The 17,132-nt window shown below is 35.1% G+C and overlaps 1 protein-coding gene across 2 annotated transcripts in view; it reads left to right on the top strand.

Annotated features, from left to right (window-relative positions):
* The window catches only part of PBLD (phenazine biosynthesis like protein domain containing), an 80,043-nt gene that overhangs the window by 9,049 nt on the left and 53,862 nt on the right, over window positions 1-17,132 (top strand). Inside the window, exons 7-9 of one of the 2 annotated variants that reach the window (XM_049810854.1) lie at window positions 188-366; window positions 2,093-2,155; window positions 7,766-7,887. In XM_049810854.1, coding sequence (XP_049666811.1) covers window positions 188-366; window positions 2,093-2,155; window positions 7,766-7,878 — 355 coding nt within the window. In that variant the 3' untranslated portion in view covers window positions 7,879-7,887. Of the gene's footprint in view, window positions 1-187; window positions 367-2,092; window positions 2,156-7,765; window positions 7,888-17,132 lie in introns of those variants that run through there. The other variant, XM_049810856.1, reaches the window with a different exon arrangement.

The following is a 17,132-nucleotide window of genomic DNA, read 5'->3' as shown; positions in this document are numbered from 1 at the left end:
TCAGGGTAGCCTTCTGTCAAATGACACTGGAAAGACAATGCTAGGAATTTTGTCTCCTCTAACATTTTCCCATGGCTGTTTTGGGATTGTAGAGAAGATGATTTTGTAGTTTTATGTTTCTTTCCAGTACTTAAATTCATGTAAAATGAAGAATATGGGCTATTAAAATTCTATAATTATATTCAAGGTCTGTGTTGGAAGAACTGCAAGTGAGTGCACAACGCTTTTTGTCAGCTGAAAAGACGGGGAAGGTGAAAGGACTCATACTCACCCTTAAGGGAGATTCCAGTGGAAAACATAAAGGCCATGATTTTTACTCCAGATATTTTGCACCTTGGTACGGAATTCTGGAAGATCCTGTTACAGGTATGTGTGTGGTAAATGACTCTTGTTTTGGTTCAGTTAAAAGGTTCTTATTAAACTTCATGAATCTGGTTTTGTACTTTAGAGTCTTTCTTACAAATTACTGTTTTATATGGACAGCAGGAGTGTTCTCATTAAACTGAAAACTTTTGTGACTGATGCCAGCTCATTCAGAAAAAGATCAGCTTCTTGTTGTCATCAGGCCAGATATTCCTGTGTCTTTTTCAGATCTTTTCCCTGAAGTATTCCAATTAGGGAAAAGTGAGAGACTAGTTTGGTATTGAGTGAGCATTGCAGTAGAAGTTCATGTCCCCTTCTGTTGGTGTTCTGTATTCTTTTTATGCTTCAGCTGAGATCTCCTCTAGTTTCATGATGCTTATTGTGGATATTCTCATGCCTATGAATAATATGAACTCAGCTAGTTGTATATTTAGGCGCAGGAAGGGTAGTTCTCTGCCTATTCCTTTGATGTTCAACTCGCTAGGTGTGATGATGATTGCTGCAGAATGATGTTCTTTGCTTAGGTACTGGTTAATCACAGGTTAATTATTAGTCAGCTGAGAAATTGGTCAAAAATTAAATGTTTTGCTAAATAAAGATAAAACTTTCTTTGTTGGAATAGTGCTAGTTATTCAGCACTCCTACCAGAAAGAAAGGTTTACAAGGAAATACAAGCCATGTATTTCAGTTACTTAAGCTTTCAGTCCTGCTTTCCTGATAAAGCCAGGGACAGAGTCTTGTAGACATATCTAATTCCGGAGCTCATTCCTTAGGATTTCTGGGAAGACTAGTATTGATACTCACTGTTGCTTGTCTTCCATCTTTAAGTGTCCTTTCCTTTATAGAAACAAATCTTTTTATTGTGTAGCTGAAGTATACTTTTAACAGTGTTGTGGCTTTGATTATATTTCTTCTGTAATGATTTCTTAATAATGCAACATGTCTTGGTGTCCTTGAGCCCTGATAATTATAGTTACTTCACAGCAGGGTTTCCAGCAGAGTATCTTTGCCCCTAGCTGCATGAAGCAGCATGTCTAGCTATGGATCTGAGAAGTCATCCTAAGCTTTTAAGCCATCTGCCGATCAGGAAACAAGAAATTGGTCTTTTAGTTTTCAGAAGCTGTGGTGAGACCTTAAAGATCTCCTTGAGTTACATCCTGATACTTACTGGCACTCAAGGCTGAAAAAAACCTGAGGTTTTGTTGTGAAAACTATTAGCAGAGGAAACACTTTTGTTTTATGCAGTGACTTCTGTCCACCTGTTCCTATTCCTAAAAAACATCCAAAAGCCTATTCAGATTATTGATGGGTAGCTGTTCATGTTTCATTGAATAACATCATGTTTAGACGAATAATATTTTGAATTTAATACTTTGAGATTCTATTATTAGGAAACTTCACTTTTGGTAAAAAAAATTAGTACTTTGGCTCAAGTATTTTAATTGGTACTATTTGTTATTCCTACCAATTGTGGCTGATTGTGAAGCCCTCGCCTAGGCAAAATTTCCATTGAAGCCAGAGGATGAGGAAGTAATACTGCTTTATCATAAATAAATGAAATGATAAAGTCTCAAGTTCTGTCTGCTGTGAAAACTCTTACGTGTTTTTGCCCTAAACACATGTGGCACTTGGTTTTGTTTATGGCGTTTACATTTTGAATGTGCTTGCTTGCCCTATAACGTAGTGGTTCTAATTTCATTCTGTTCTTTGTTTTCCAATTTCTCTTAAGGATCTGCCCATGCTGTTTTAAGCAGCTACTGGTCAGAGCAGCTGGGGAAGAAAGAAATGCTTGGTAAGAGAAACAGGTTTTTTTTGCAAAGCTGCCCATTTATGTAAAACTTACTCACTAAAAAAGAAAAAGTTATTACTACAATCCAAACTGTAACAAGAACTCCCTATCCGTTTTCTCAATATGAATAGAATATTATGTAATATTTCATGTGTGAGGTAATCTTTCAGAAATTGCTTTCTTTCCTACCCACCAACATGACACATCATGCCTGCAGGGAGTTTGAAGTGTCAGTTTCTGGATTGTAACTCTCTGCAGTTTTTTATTTCAACTTTTGGATTTTAGTTCTCATGACCTTTCATCATAACTGAAGCTTGGTGAACTTAAGATGATGTTGGTTTTGTGTTTTGATTCGATTTTCTTTACTTCTTGGTCTTTATGGCTTGCATTTTGGGTATTGGGAAAAGGTATCAGTATTTTCATTCACTATTTGTAGTTTTCAGTACAATTTGGACAGTGTTTTCCTTTCCCTTCATGTATGTTAAGATGAGACTGAAAAAAATTATAGGTTTTCTGCCTGATTTTGAAATTTTCTTGAGAATCATTCCAGATTAATCCCAGCAGTGACTTCTTTAGTAAATGTAGGATTTAGAATAGCTAGTGTTATTATAGCTAGATAAGAAGAGATGATGTATTTTTAACATTCAGATGCTACATACAGAAGGTGCTTTATGGTAGTTTTTTTCTGGTTTCTGTTACATGTCTGTGTTAAGGTATGAAGATCAGTTTTCCTCAGGATGATGATCTTTTACATGGTATCAAGAAGGACATAAAAAAGAATAGTCACTTACATTAGAAGAATAGAAACAATGTGGCTGATCTTAAATACATAAGAATAAGGACAAGATACATAGACATTGCCAAATTTTATTTGTTTGTGATTTTATTTGCAGTTGCAGTCTTTAAAATGTTAAGCCTTAAAGGACTTTGAGATGGCTGGACCTCTGAAGTTAAAGAACAGATTGATTTGTATTCTTTCAATTAATGAGATATGCTTATTAGATCACATATTTGTTGTTAAGCAAGAAACTGAAGAACTTGGTGGAAAAAACTGAGAGAAACTGTTAGTACGTGGCAAGGCTAGATAAAGAGGCATTGGGTGTCTGTTTGCTTCTTGGTGCTTTGCCAGAGGATGGAAGAACAACAGAAGCAATACAAAATACCCTAGTCCCTAGCTGGTTCTCTAAGTGGAGGGCAGGGGAATACAATTCTTTTGTGCACCTGACAACAATTAAGTCTTTGGTGACATTTAGCTTAGAGCAGAGATTGGACTGTTGTCCATAAAACACTCTTCCAAACAAACAGCTACCTTGAATATAAGCCATCCTATATTTGGTCAAATGAATCCCAAAATGGATTTTCCTGAGAATGATAAGCTCTTTAAAGGATCTGTTTGTGCTCCATAGCTCAGTATGGTAATCCACAATGACTGAGACCTTCTCCATCATGGACTGAAGGGAAGGTTTAACTGTCTGTTCTGAAGATCTCATGTTTGCGTTAACATCACACAAATCTGTGATAGTTTCCATAATGTTGGGTGGGGGGGAAATCCCAACATACTTTCTGAAGAGGAGAAACTCTCTTTGGTAATGCATCCTTACGGACTGGCTGTTTCTCAGAAGATTTTGACGTTTTCGGATGTTAATGTGGAATTTGAAACTCTTTGGTGCCATCTGTAAATGCTGCTTCTTTAAGTAAACAAACAAACAGAAATTCTGTCTGTATTTTTAGATCATACTTTCTACCCGTTTTGCATTTTCATGTATTTTGTATGTACTGTGCCATTTCCTCTTTTAGAGAAACAATCTCAGGCAGCGAAGGCAATTGATACTGTAACCAGCTTCTCTAATGTGTTTAGCACACAAAAAAAAAAAAGTCCTATCTTCTCAGAAGATAGGTTTTGGGGTTTTTTTTTTTTTGCTATTTCATGCATGTATGTCCTCAAACTTTTTTTTGTGGTAGAAATCATATAAAACATACTAAATAGAACAAGTTAATTTGACATCTGATCAGCATAGTCTTTACATGTGTTTATGAGAAGTAAGTTTTCCTTACATGCATGTGACTGAGGGGAATCAGGTAGTACTGGGGTGAATTCTATTACTAGTGAGATTATTTGGAAAAGGTGGCTGGCAATCAAGAAGATTACATTTCACCAAAGATTAATAAATAAGAGCATCTTTTGACTTTATAGAAACCTTTGCAGTAGCTTCTGTAATGTCCGATACCTTTTATTGCAAATATAAATGAAGATTTTATTGCATAAAATGAAAGATCTGTTAGTTCCAAAATATATCGGATATGAAATAATATAAAAATGAGGAACATTAAATCTACTGTCAGATCTCTCTGGGTATTGTGACTTCTAGGTGGAGGTCAGCTGCATCTCTGCTGAAGTATCAGACATAATTTCCTGTGTTTGGATTCTCTTCCTACTTTTATTAAACCAAATTGTCAAACAATGACCAGTCCCATCAACTACAAAGAGAATTTTCCAGTCTGGTGAAATGCTTTATGATCTTTCTTGAAACTACGTACATATCCTTGAATTTAAGCTGAGTGTTAAATCAGAGTTTGGTCTCTGTCCTTGCCTTTTTTTTTTTTTCATTTCAAGAGTTTCTGCAATATTTTAAAAATTACAATCTCTCATATCAGCTGTACAGACTTGCATAATTGCAAATAAATGCAATATTTAGCAACTGTCTCTGTATCCGGCCCTTCACATGGTTTTCACATTTCTAAGGTAACATTTATAAACATGCTTAAGGAATTTGATATATTCAAACAGATTATAGAGGACTTTCCAAATTATTGTGAAGAAAAGGGCTTTGTCCAGGACAATTTTTTAATCTCAGTTGAAGCTAGAGGAGTCTTTCTGTACCTCTTTACTTTGGACAACTGTATTAATTTGTGGGGAAATTCTGGTTCTTGTTACTGCCTTTAATTTCTCTGATTCCTTCCTGGTACAGAACAGGTGTATAGTATTTGAGGGTTTTGGTATAAAAAAACCCCCACCAAACCCAACCAAAACCCAGACATTACTTTGATAACTGTAAGGTTATACTTTTACAAATTTTGCCAAGATTTCTTTCAATACAAAGTCTGTCTCATCTTCTAACTTTTCAGTCTCCTTGCTTTATTCAGGTGGAATAAATCTACCTGTATTTAAGTTTTTGCTAATTTGAGTTCTCATGAAGAGTTTTGCAGAGTTGTAATCGCAGCTTTCATCTTTCCCGGGTAATCTCAACATGCAGAGTGACCACTTCAGATTTATGCACAAGTGTAACATTGTTGCCGAAGGAGAGGTGTTTCCCCCGTATCAATCATCAGATTTATCTACCTTCTTTCTTAGAATAAAAAAAGTCTTGGAGATCTTAACTTCACTTAAGTTAAGGAACAAGTGCTTCTTTCATCAGTCTGTTTGTAGGGTCTAGGAATTTGGCAAAAATAATAGTGATTTCTAAAAATAGGTATTTTTACAAGAGTGGCACTTGTTCCTGAGTTGATGTCATTATGATGATGTCATGAAGAAAATCCATTACTCCTCAAATTCTATAAGCAATGGTCATTTAGGTACATCTAGGGTGGTAAGAAGCTCCTTAAAACAACAGGATGATATTAGTACGAGGCCACTGGCTGCCTTGTGAATTCAGGGGTGCATGATTCTATGATACCAGCATGCTCAATCTCGCAGTCCTTGTACCTACTCTTAAACTTCCCTCTGTCTTAGGTTAATCACAGAGGAATTGAGGGCACTGTGAATTCAGCTGTTATATATTATTTCAACAGATCAGAATGTACATACTTGTTTTTATACAAAATATGTGTAAAATGTATATGTAGTATGAGATATTCCTGGTAAATATAGAGATGGAATGGATATGCAACAATGTTGTGATCCAAAACGTGAGTGCACGTCGGAGGTGCTTGAATGTCTCTGGACATTAATTGCTATTAAATGAAATCCTCTACTTACTGAAATGTTCCATGCAGGTCTGTTTACTTTCAGACATAGTGTGAGATAGCAGTGCTTCTGTGTGAGAGAAAGAAAAGATCAAGTATTATTTTCATATAAGCTTGCATAAAATTTTCTTTTGTGGTTTTTTTCTTCTACTTTGAAGGTTTCTTTAAAAATAAAATAAAAGGGACCAGTATCAAAACTGTCTTAGTAATCCTGCCATGAAACAGACAGCACTGGTTCCACATTTAAAGAAAGAAAAAAACCCAAACAAACCCAACCAACCTCTGAAGATTTGAAAAAATTCATCTCTTCTATTTAAATCTGCTGTCACAAGGGCGTGGGAGAGTTTAGCTGCGTATCCGCACTTGGCAATAATAATTGATCAAATTTGGCATGGGCTGTATCTTTAAGAGTCCAAAATATTCAATTGAAAGCATTACTCCATACATGGATGATGTTCTGACAAGTTAAAAACAATAACCAGTGGTTCTATAAATGGAAAAGAACAGAAAGTATCAATATCATTCTCTTTATAGCTCCTGTTTCCACTGTTTTGGAGTGTTTGCTTCGTCTGAGAATCTAATATCCTGTTGTAAGAAAGAACTTTCTTGTCAGCTGTGGCTGAGAAATTTTTTTAAGGCGTACAGTATATATGCCATCTGTTAGAGATCCTATGCTCTGTTGGGATCTGAATACAATCTCTACCCAATTTACAAAATTGTGGGTTTGTGAAGAAAAACACGCCCTTTGGCTTTGAACAATTTCTGTAGTAGTTAGAAGTTAATTGAGTAAGGAGACCGTGAACATTAATGCCTTTTCATCCATTTACAGCCTTTTACAAAAACAATACTACTATATGAAACTTAAACCTTTGCTAAATGCCTTCTGAACCAGACCATTTTCTGATTAACTAGTTGTGCAACTAAAATCGGACTACTGAAACAAGTCTACAGACTCAACATGCCAAGTGAACATTATTGTTCAACCTACATATAACTAAAGACTAGGCAAAAGTTTAGTTCTGTAATTATTTACAAATGGAAGGCTATTTCTACTTAAACTTTATCCAGCTGTATTAAATTATATGTTCAGATTATATAAATCAATATCTGTTCCTGTCTATGTAAGAATTTGGTCTCAGTTTGTGACAGCTGAAATAGCATCTATGTTTCTTTGTAGACCTTTTCCACTGCCAGCTTGAGCTCTCTTTAGCCATTAGCCACACATTCTTTGAACCTAGTATCCACTTCAGATGTTCAATACTTGTAAAGTGGTGGTTCTTTCTTATGCAGATAATACTCGATGTTCTTCCTTATTACCTACAGAAATTGTCTGTCCCCTGAATGGGAGAATTCAAGACATCTTTAGATGTAGCCAACCAAGTTTCCTTTGTATATCATGGCAAACTATCCTTCATTACTTGTATTAACTAGCGTTTTTGTCAGACTCAATAGACAAGTTGTAGTCTGAGATACACCCTCAGCTAATCTTCATCCGTAAAGACAATTCATCCAGGGTGTCCCTGGTACAGTGCTTGCCCTGGTGCTGCTTGCTTTCTGGAAACGGAGGCCTCATTTCCCTGAGTTTTTTGTTGATTTTTAAGTAATTGGTGATAGATACTAGTTTAACTGTGGATTCTTGTTTCCATTTAGCTTTTCAATGTTCCCGCCGTGGAGGAGAGTTGAAGATTTCACTGCGTAATGACGGAAGAGTTGACATTGCGGGGCAAATTGCTATTGTATTAAAAGGAAACCTGATTTTCTGAAGAAATTGACTCTAATCTCCCACACCTTCAAATTATTCATATTATGCTGATTATTTCTTAGCTCTAGGCAGTGAATCACCACTGTCCTCAGAAGTCTTTGATTACTTATTGTCCATTTCTAAAAATTGCTTGAAAATGCTCACTTCTAATCTTCAAGATCCCTGGTATTTTCTTCACTTTCATCTTGCCACTTCATATGTACACTGACTTCAGAAAATGTCTGAGGACAGCTATCTCGTTTTTCTGCTTTTAAATTATTCTTTTCTTTGTTTCCAAATTCCATGTTAAAAGCCATTCCTCCTTCCTCGATTGAATTGTAAACTTTTCTCATTGATAAAATAATCAAACTTCCATATTCAGTCATTTTCCATGAAACCTGGCTACAGTCCTTTTAAAAAAAACCCAAACAACAAAGCCCACAAAACTTTTCTCTGCCATATATTGAAATGATGCTTATACATTCGTTAATTTATTGGAATCAAAACATTAACAAAATATAAATGGTTTAGAATTGTGCTTTATGGTTCTCTTATGAGCATTATTTTTGAAAGATGAATGGTATTGCAGTGGCTTGTAGTATAGCTGCTTACTCAATATTTTTAATTAAAGTTTTAGCAGGAAGATTTAAGAGATTGACATAGTGATGCACATAAAAGTGCTTAGAATCTGAAAGAAAACTTTGTAGGTTACAGCAAGTAACCTACTATCACCTTTACTTTTCAAAGACTGAAGATGTGCTCCTAAATTAAGTTTCTTCAGGAAGTATACTGCTTCAGACTTTGTCACTTCTTCCTTTAGTGTTCTCTCTCTTAGGAATATTGAACTATTTCAGTTACTCTAGCTAAAACTCTGTTTTCACTTTCAAATCACTTTTGTCCTAAGCTCTGCTTCAGTTCTTTTTCTTTGCAATATTTTAGGATGAAGTATTTTGAACTTAAAGCATTTTCATACTGTGGGAACAGCTGGATGAGGAGCTTACTTGTGCCAAGTTCCCCTATTTCCAGTTAGTTTGAATTTTATCATAACTCTCAACTTGCATCTTACCGAAGTCTGAGAAGCTGGAGGCAAGTAACAGTGTGAGAATCCTTGGATTCATTTGAAATAAAAGTTTCTAGCTCCTGCCGCTACACAGAATGTATTGAAAAGATTATTTATATGCACTACAAAGCTCAAGAGCTAGGTGGCAAGCAAAAGGAATCTCAAACTGGAAATGCATGTTCTTCTTCTGTATTCAGTCTTGCTGAGTTCATGGACCTGAAAGGTGGTTTATAAATCTGGAGTCATCACCACGCCTATGGAGGTAGCTTAACAGTAAAGTTGTGATGGCATATTTAGCAGCCACCTTGACCTTGCCTTCTCACAAAGCAAACCGATCACTTTCTGGCTAGTGACCTGGACCTTCTTGAGGAGCAATACTGCAAGCTTGTTTTGCTGCGTTTGCTACTTCCTGCTGGGTTATGGAAAGAGTGAATCTGGCCCACAATCTGAGATGCTTTGGGAAAAAAAACCTTCCTTAAGAATATAAGTGAACTAAAGAGACAATTATTGTTCACCCGTCCACATTAACAAATAGACAGTAAATTTTTTTTTTTTTACTCAAAAGGAGCAATAATAAACAAAGCCCAGTAAATTTTAAATATATTTGCTATCTAAATTTCCTGACCAATATCTTTGCTGCTTAATGCAATTTTTTTTTTTTTTTTAATAGTGTACTACTACTTTGTCTTTATTTCTGTTCAGGATAGAAAAATCACCAGAGCTCAGGTGGGATACTATGCAGTAATGTGTTTGTAATCAACAGATTAGTTAATCAGCCATGATTTATTAATGATGAATTAATTATACCTGATTGTGCAGTTCTGCTGCTTAAATGAAGCTTTAAAGGAGTTATTTTATTAATCATCATTGTGCTAATTGCAGACACTTACAGAAGGATTGCTAATTAAACATGCAGCCATATGCAAAACAAGCAAGGCTGCTGAGAGTGGCAAGAAAAAGAGCACTCATTTTTTGAATAGCAACTTTATTCTCATGAAATATTGTGTAGTTGACCTGGTGATCCTAATTACTCACTAAGACTTATTTTTAATACATTGCACATTTTAAGTCAACAGTAAAGGAAGTTAATTGTTGTGACAAATTCTGTCCATCTTTCCTAGTGCAAAAAATAGGTTGTGCGAACTTCAAATAAAATTATTTAGAGATTGTGTGGTTTTGTTTCGCATTTTCATGTGAAGGATTTAGCTGTTGGTTTTATTAGCTTAATTTAGCTTATTAGTTTAACTATCTTAACTTTGAGCAAGATCCTGAATGCTAAGTTACCTTAGCACCAAATGAAATGTCTGATTACAATTGAAATGAGAATTCAGACTCAAAATTGCATGAGTTTCACATCAAGAAAAAGAGGAACACAGTGATGTTTAACTAAGTTAATTTCTAAAAGCCAAAGTCAGCATGGAAAATGCAGAAAGGAAACAGTCCTTAAAAGTAGATTTCTGTGAAGAGACTACTATAATTCAAATAAACATTAGTGCCACATGATCTTCAACCTATGCAACATAATTTTTAGGTCCTTATAATGCTAAATACAATTTTGAGTGCTGTAGAATTTCACGTAGACTTCATCATCATGGACTTTCTATGGACTCTTTTTTTAATGCAAGTTGTTAGGCCTTCCTCATTAATGAAATAAAACATTGTTTAAGGGAAAATTTTCTGAAAGGGCCTGTATAGTATTACAATTATTAACATAAAAGTTTAGAATCTAATGTTTCTCTGAGAAAATAGTTACCTTGCATTGTTTTGATTAAATTAAGATGTTGAATCTAAGTGAAGATATTAAGTGGAAGGTTGGAAAAATGCAGTGTCTCTTTGTTTAGTGTTTCAGGTGCAGAGAGTCCCTGGGGGTGTTTAAAAGACTTGTAGATGTGGTGTTTAGGGATGTGTTTTAGTGGTGGACTTGGCAGTGTTAGGTTAATGGTTGAGCTCGATCTTAAAGGTATTTTCCAACCTAAGCAATTCTATGAGTTGCAGAACTTCTTTGTACTGCTCTCTTAATTAAGACTGTAGCATAGGGCTGCGTTGAACCAAGAGCAAATTATGTTAAGGGAAAATATAATTCCAAAAATTCCTGTGCGCTTAAGAGTTATTTATTGTGAGAGTGTCCAACAGAAGGTCATTAAGTTACAGGCCATTGTAAGTTTTGAGTAAATCTGTGGCTAGATCCAACAGCTGAGACATGAAAGTTTAAATGCATGTTTGCTCATTTTACTTCTTTAGTGTGTGCCTCTGCAGAGGCATAGCTCATGTAGGGGTCAGGAAGAAAGCACATAACCATGAGGAAGGAAGCAAAATAAGATGAAAGAAAAATTGAGCAACAGAAACCGTATAAGTTTGTTGCTATGGAAATGAATGTACAGCTAAAAGGGATCAAAAGAAAATGGGAAGCCATTTTTTTTTTTTCAATAAGCCATTTAACAGATTTGCTTAAAGGATTCATGAAAATACTTTGCATTTCTTTTGTGTTATCTAGATGAGAATAGACAGAAAACAGATATTGAAAAGTTGTTACCAAAACTGGAAAATTTTGCAAAAGGTGGAAATAAAAGATTTCATGAATGTGTACACAGCAAGAGGTCATAGAAAGGAGCCATGTGTTCCATAAGGGATAGGAAGGGAAATTAGCGACAGATGAGGCAGTTATTTCTGGGAAAGGGAAGATTTCTTTGTCTTGATATTCATCAGAGTGACAGGAACAGAGGGGACCTTCCCAGCAGTGAAAAAAGGAAACTAAATGAAAATTAAGGATGATGCCAGATCAGGTAAAAATTAAATTAGTTCAATTAAAAACTGAAAAATCTGCCAATTAAGCAGTTTGATTCTGACTTCTAATCTCTCCCCCCCCAAAGAGTAGATCTGTCTTTAAAGACTTAAGTAAAAAGACAGAACAAGGTATTTTTCTCAATTGCTGAGTCACTGTCCTTCTCTTATTTCCTAAAATTTCCTACAAACTCTAATTAAAAATTTTCAAAAGAATGGGAAAGTGGAATAACAAAGCCCAATATATTACCAGATAGTTGAAAAATGTGATTTTTTTTTTACTAGAGGTCAGTTTTAGACCAAGACCTTTAGTTTAGACTTAATGTCTATAGCAGAATATGAAAAAATAAACATTTCTAACTTTTGGTTTCTTTAGTGAGTGGTTCACTTTGACTTGTGTTTTTGCTTCACTGCTTGGCAAAGGAGGAGATTCCCTGTTTTTTAATGTCATTAACCATATAAGCCTAAGTTTTATCCACTTTCCAGTGTTCTGTGACTTTTTTTTGGTGATGCACCCAAACCAAGAAACACTTTCCCATATGTAATTTTTGTCCTGTGAAGAATTAGATAAATCAGATAATTAGATAGGGTAGATAAAACACCTTAAGCAAACCCGAGAAAAATTCTCAAGAACATTTCTAGAGTTGTGAAGAGGAAGGAGATGAAGTAGGTTTGTGAGGAAGAGGAGAAGGAGGTGTAATGCCTGTGTAGAGACTCTAATATGTGAGCATGGTTAAAACACTTAAGGGCATGCCTTCCGTTTTTGCCACTAGTTGAAGTTAATGATGCAAGGGCATACAACTCCCAGTTGTATGAATTGGGAGTCAGGCTGAGAGATGTTAGGTTACAGAAGAGTTTATGTAGATTATAGTAGAGCTGGAGCAGGGTATGAGGTGCAGCAAAGCCAGGAACTTGAACTTGAATTCAAATGTATTCTCTACTGACCTTTTGCTATGCTTTGGATCCTAATCAGGGGGGACTTAACAGAGAGGTCATCCCACCAATCTCAGTTCAGGTGGGAAATTCCAGCTGAAATTCTTGAATTTTTCATTTGTTTCAGAAATCCTCCTTTCTACATAAATGTTTATGGCTGTAAACAAAAATAAATTATAATCTTAATGACTATGGTAATTTCAGTCACCCATATTCAGAAAGATGGCTCCTTTCTGAACAAAATAATTCTGTTTTAAAAACAGCCTTTTGGACTTTAATATGTTTATGTGTAGCAGCTTTCTGAAGACGTGTCCGACTTACATATTTAGCATCACAGCCTCTATTCTTACCTGTGTTTTAAGGAGTATGGTTACTACAACTTTCAGAAACCCTTCCCAGTTAATAGTTAATAGCAACAATAAACAAAGTACCCTCTTTAAGAACAAACTGCAGGCACTTTCTCAATAAAGTTACAGTTTCAGCAGAAAAAAACAGTAGATTAAAAGGAAACACCTGCTCCTGTAAATTACTGTGCTGCAGGTACCAACCCAGGAGACTCTGCAGATGGTTCTGTATTTGCAAACCTGACCTCACCACCCCTTCATCAATCTCTGACTGATTGATTGTCTCCAAAGTGGAGCACACCATGTCCCAAGGTATTAGAAGACACCTTTGAATTAGTCCCAGTCAGAATACCAATTAATTGGTACTTCTGTTTCATTTTGGAAGTTCTTAACAAAAGGATTCAATTGTCTCATCAAGCACTAGCACTAACTAAAAGGTGGTATAGTCAGACAGTTCCAGGAAGACCTCCAAAGGGAGCTGTACTTCAGGAGGTGTAATCTTTGCTAGATTTCCCCGCTGACTGGGAGTGTGGATTAAGTTGTGCTATGCCCTAGGATTTTGAGATGGACAAAAAGAAGGTGGAATCTTGATCCTTAAAATGGTACAATATGAATTCATCACTTCAGCTAGCCTTCCCCACCAGCCAAGGCAAAGTACAAGAGAGGTTGTAAGTTCTGTATGTTCATTTTCCTTCCTCACCTATTCTCAGGCATCTTACTTCTCTTCTTGAGACCTGAGACTGATTATGCTGGTCTTTTCTTAACTAGGACAATTTTTCTCATGTGCTTCTTCCAATACGTACCTATGCAAAGGCCTTGTGCAATGTATTGAGATCAGTCTAACCAATAGATCCCTTTTCTTTGTGGAACAATACATTAACACCCTTTCTAGAAAACAACCTTCTGAAAAAAATAGATACAAGCTTGTGTTCCCTGTCCAGTCATACATGCTCCTGTTTTGTCGCCCGTAGTCCTCAAAATTCAGAGGAAGACAGAGTAATATGGTGATACATTTTGGGCTTCAGTGACACCAGTAAAATATTTGGGTTTGTTTCCTCTTCTTTGAGCACTTTGAATTTTACAGCTTCTTTATTCTCTGAATGCCTGAGATACATTAAATGGCTTCCACTCACCTTAAAGAAGATACATGTTTCCCTAATGAAAAGGATTTAGAGAGTAAGGGAAATTAACCTGCTTGCAGTTTGCCAGAATTCTTTGTCATTTCAGAGTCTTATTGGATTGCTCTTTTGGACTATTAGGTAACTTTGGTAGTCTTTTCTGCATTTCATAGATGCATGTATATATAAGGCCATCATATAATCTGGTGACCTGAATGCATATTGCAGACAGTAATATTCCACAAAGCAATCTGTCCACTGAAGCCCATACTTCATGATTTAGGTATGGCAGAAAGACATCCAAATTTGATACAAAAATGTCAGCTTATGAAGAATCTATCATAATTCTTGGTAAAATATCTAGGAATTTTCTGTTGAAAATATATTGTTTCCAGTTTGTGGTTTTCAAACTTTGTCCTCCAGCTATTGGATCTTTTTATGGGTTTGCCTGTTAGATTAAAAAGCTTGTATTCTTGACTTTTTGATGCTGTAGAACTTGGGCGGGAAGTTTTCCTGGTGTTTGACTCTAAAAGCATCCCTAATTCTTTAAACTGGTAGCACTTTTATTCAATGCACATTCTTCAGTGAGTCTGAGTTACAAAAATATAGTTATTACTATGCTCAGACACTTTTAAGCTGTAAGGAAAAAAAAAGTATTACATACCTTTTTGCTTCTCAATCATATATGAAGAAGACCAGCTGCAACAGAAATATAGCTGCCTTACTGCATTTTTTGCATTAGGAATTAAGGTCTGTGAGTAGTTGATGACCTAAACCACAATGTATGCAATCAAATAAGCAAGATTGTGTGATTTACCTTCTATATCTAAAAGGAAACCTGTTTAACAGAAGTGGCTGAATATATTGCTGTAAAAAGCTTTTCATTTGAAATTTCCACTGTGATATTAATTAAATCTGAGAAAACTTCCCCATCCTCAAGTTTGGATAACTCAAGAGGAAACTCCAGTAAAATCTGATAGAATGCTGTCATACGAGATTCGTGAAATCTCTGAAATAGTAAGGAATGAAAAGAAACAGATAGCTTAATGGGAGAAAAACCAAACAAGCTTTGTGATACCAAATATTCAGTCCTTTTTCTACATATGTTGGATGAAGTGAGTTTTTTTGCTCTTCTAGTCATGGTTTATCGCTTTTTACTCTTGTATACCTAATGGGAAACATTGTCCTTTGTGCATTCTAAATCCAGTGTTATATATTGGCAGTCACTACATTAAGTGCTTCTTTATTCACAACTAGCTTTACTAGTAGCTTTTAGAATATACCCGTCACATCTAATTCATTATAGTTTGGAAATGTGACACTTGGGAGATTTCAAAATTTGAAACATCAAATGTTACCATGTGCGTAACTAGAACATCTTAATCTTTCAGAATTGCATTTCTTTTGATGGAAAAACCTCTGTGGCATCCTGCTGTCCATTTGGACAAAAGAGCAGATGTGTTATATGCATGTGTGCATGTGCGCTCATCTGTCTATGGCAGGATGCAAACCAGTAAAGCTACAGAAGTTCCTAGTTAATTTGGAAAGCATTAATTACAACATCAGCCCTTACAGTTAATAGTGTAAACTTTTACTTAAACTGAGTGTGGATTACTTAATTTGCATGACAGTTTAATTATAAAGTAAAAATCTAATGGTAAAGTACTATAAAAATTGGGAGTCTGTTGTATATACTTTTTTTGTATATGTATGTATATATATGTATTTATCAATTTGTTCTAAGGCTTCCTTTTCTTTTACCCATATATTTGATCCTTGCCATTTTCAGTAAGTTTCAAATTTCAGCAGGTAAAGATAACCTTATTGTAAAGTTTTTTTTAAAAAGTAAGTAAAAATGTGTTTATGGAAAACATAAAGATTTAACACATGCCCTCCCAGAAAAGGTGAATGCTATACTTCCACTAAACAAGTCGCTTCATAGTTCACACTAACAGCATTATGAACTGAGGTCCTGGATGACCAAAACTTACAGCTATTTTTAACTTTGGACACTTGCTTAGTCCTATTAACTGTAGTAGGATTACATAAACGTGAAGTTAAGCATGTATGTGAAATAGAACATCTAATTAGAATTCTCATTTTCTTTACCAATGGGATTTTTGTAAGACACTTCTTCACTTAACATTCTAAAACATATTTGTGGAATATTTACATGATAACTACTATACATTACTAAAAGAAAAGAAGTTAAGTCTGCAGTAGTGTATTTTAAATATAACTAGTATGCCCTTATGGACATAAAATATTTAAAATGCCATGAGAGAGGGTTTTTAATTTACAATACTGAATACATTAAATCTGAATGATATATATCGAAAGCATTTGATCCATTATTTAAATAATTTAGCTTATTTCTTTAAATATATATTATTCTGTATTTAAATAATTTAACTGATTTTTTTTCTATATAGTCTTCTATATGTATTCTCTCTATATATTTCTTTAAATAGAGGTGCCTTAAAAAAGGCACTTAGCTAACAAAAAAGAATTAATATGTTATTAAATAAGAGAATTCTTCTATCTCATTTTTACGAAGCACCATTGACAGTTCAGTTCCTTGAAAATGTTACTGAAAATGCTGTTACTTCTTATTTGTTCGTATTTCTTTGGGTGGTCATATTTATTTTCTGTATTTTTTTAGTGCAAAAGTGAAAGTTAAGAATGCTTTCAAATAAATATCTGGACTGCAGGGCTCTTGCCCCAGAAATGCTGTTGTGAAATACTCTGAAAACTGATAGTAAATACATTTGTGTAACAGTTTTGCGAGTATATAAAGTGAAGGATAATCGACAAAAGTCTCATTTGTGTAACAGCTTTGACCCATTAGGGCTTTTAAATCATGCATCACTGACTTCAGGGTTGCCGTTGTCAAGCTACTTACAGATCCTAGTTAAATCAGGCATTTCATATTTTTGCCCTCGTTGGCTTTTGTTTACCAGCAGGAGACAAAATATTTAATTAGTTTTGGGGCATTTATAATCTCCTCTGGGCCAGCTCCAGCCACAATGCTGGACGCCAC

The sequence above is a fragment of the Accipiter gentilis genome, chromosome 9 (assembly GCF_929443795.1).
Source record: "Accipiter gentilis chromosome 9, bAccGen1.1, whole genome shotgun sequence".
Classification (NCBI taxonomy): domain Eukaryota; kingdom Metazoa; phylum Chordata; class Aves; order Accipitriformes; family Accipitridae; genus Astur; species Astur gentilis.
The sequence above is the reverse complement of the archived record's forward strand: the minus strand, read 5'-3'. Positions and strand labels throughout refer to the sequence as shown.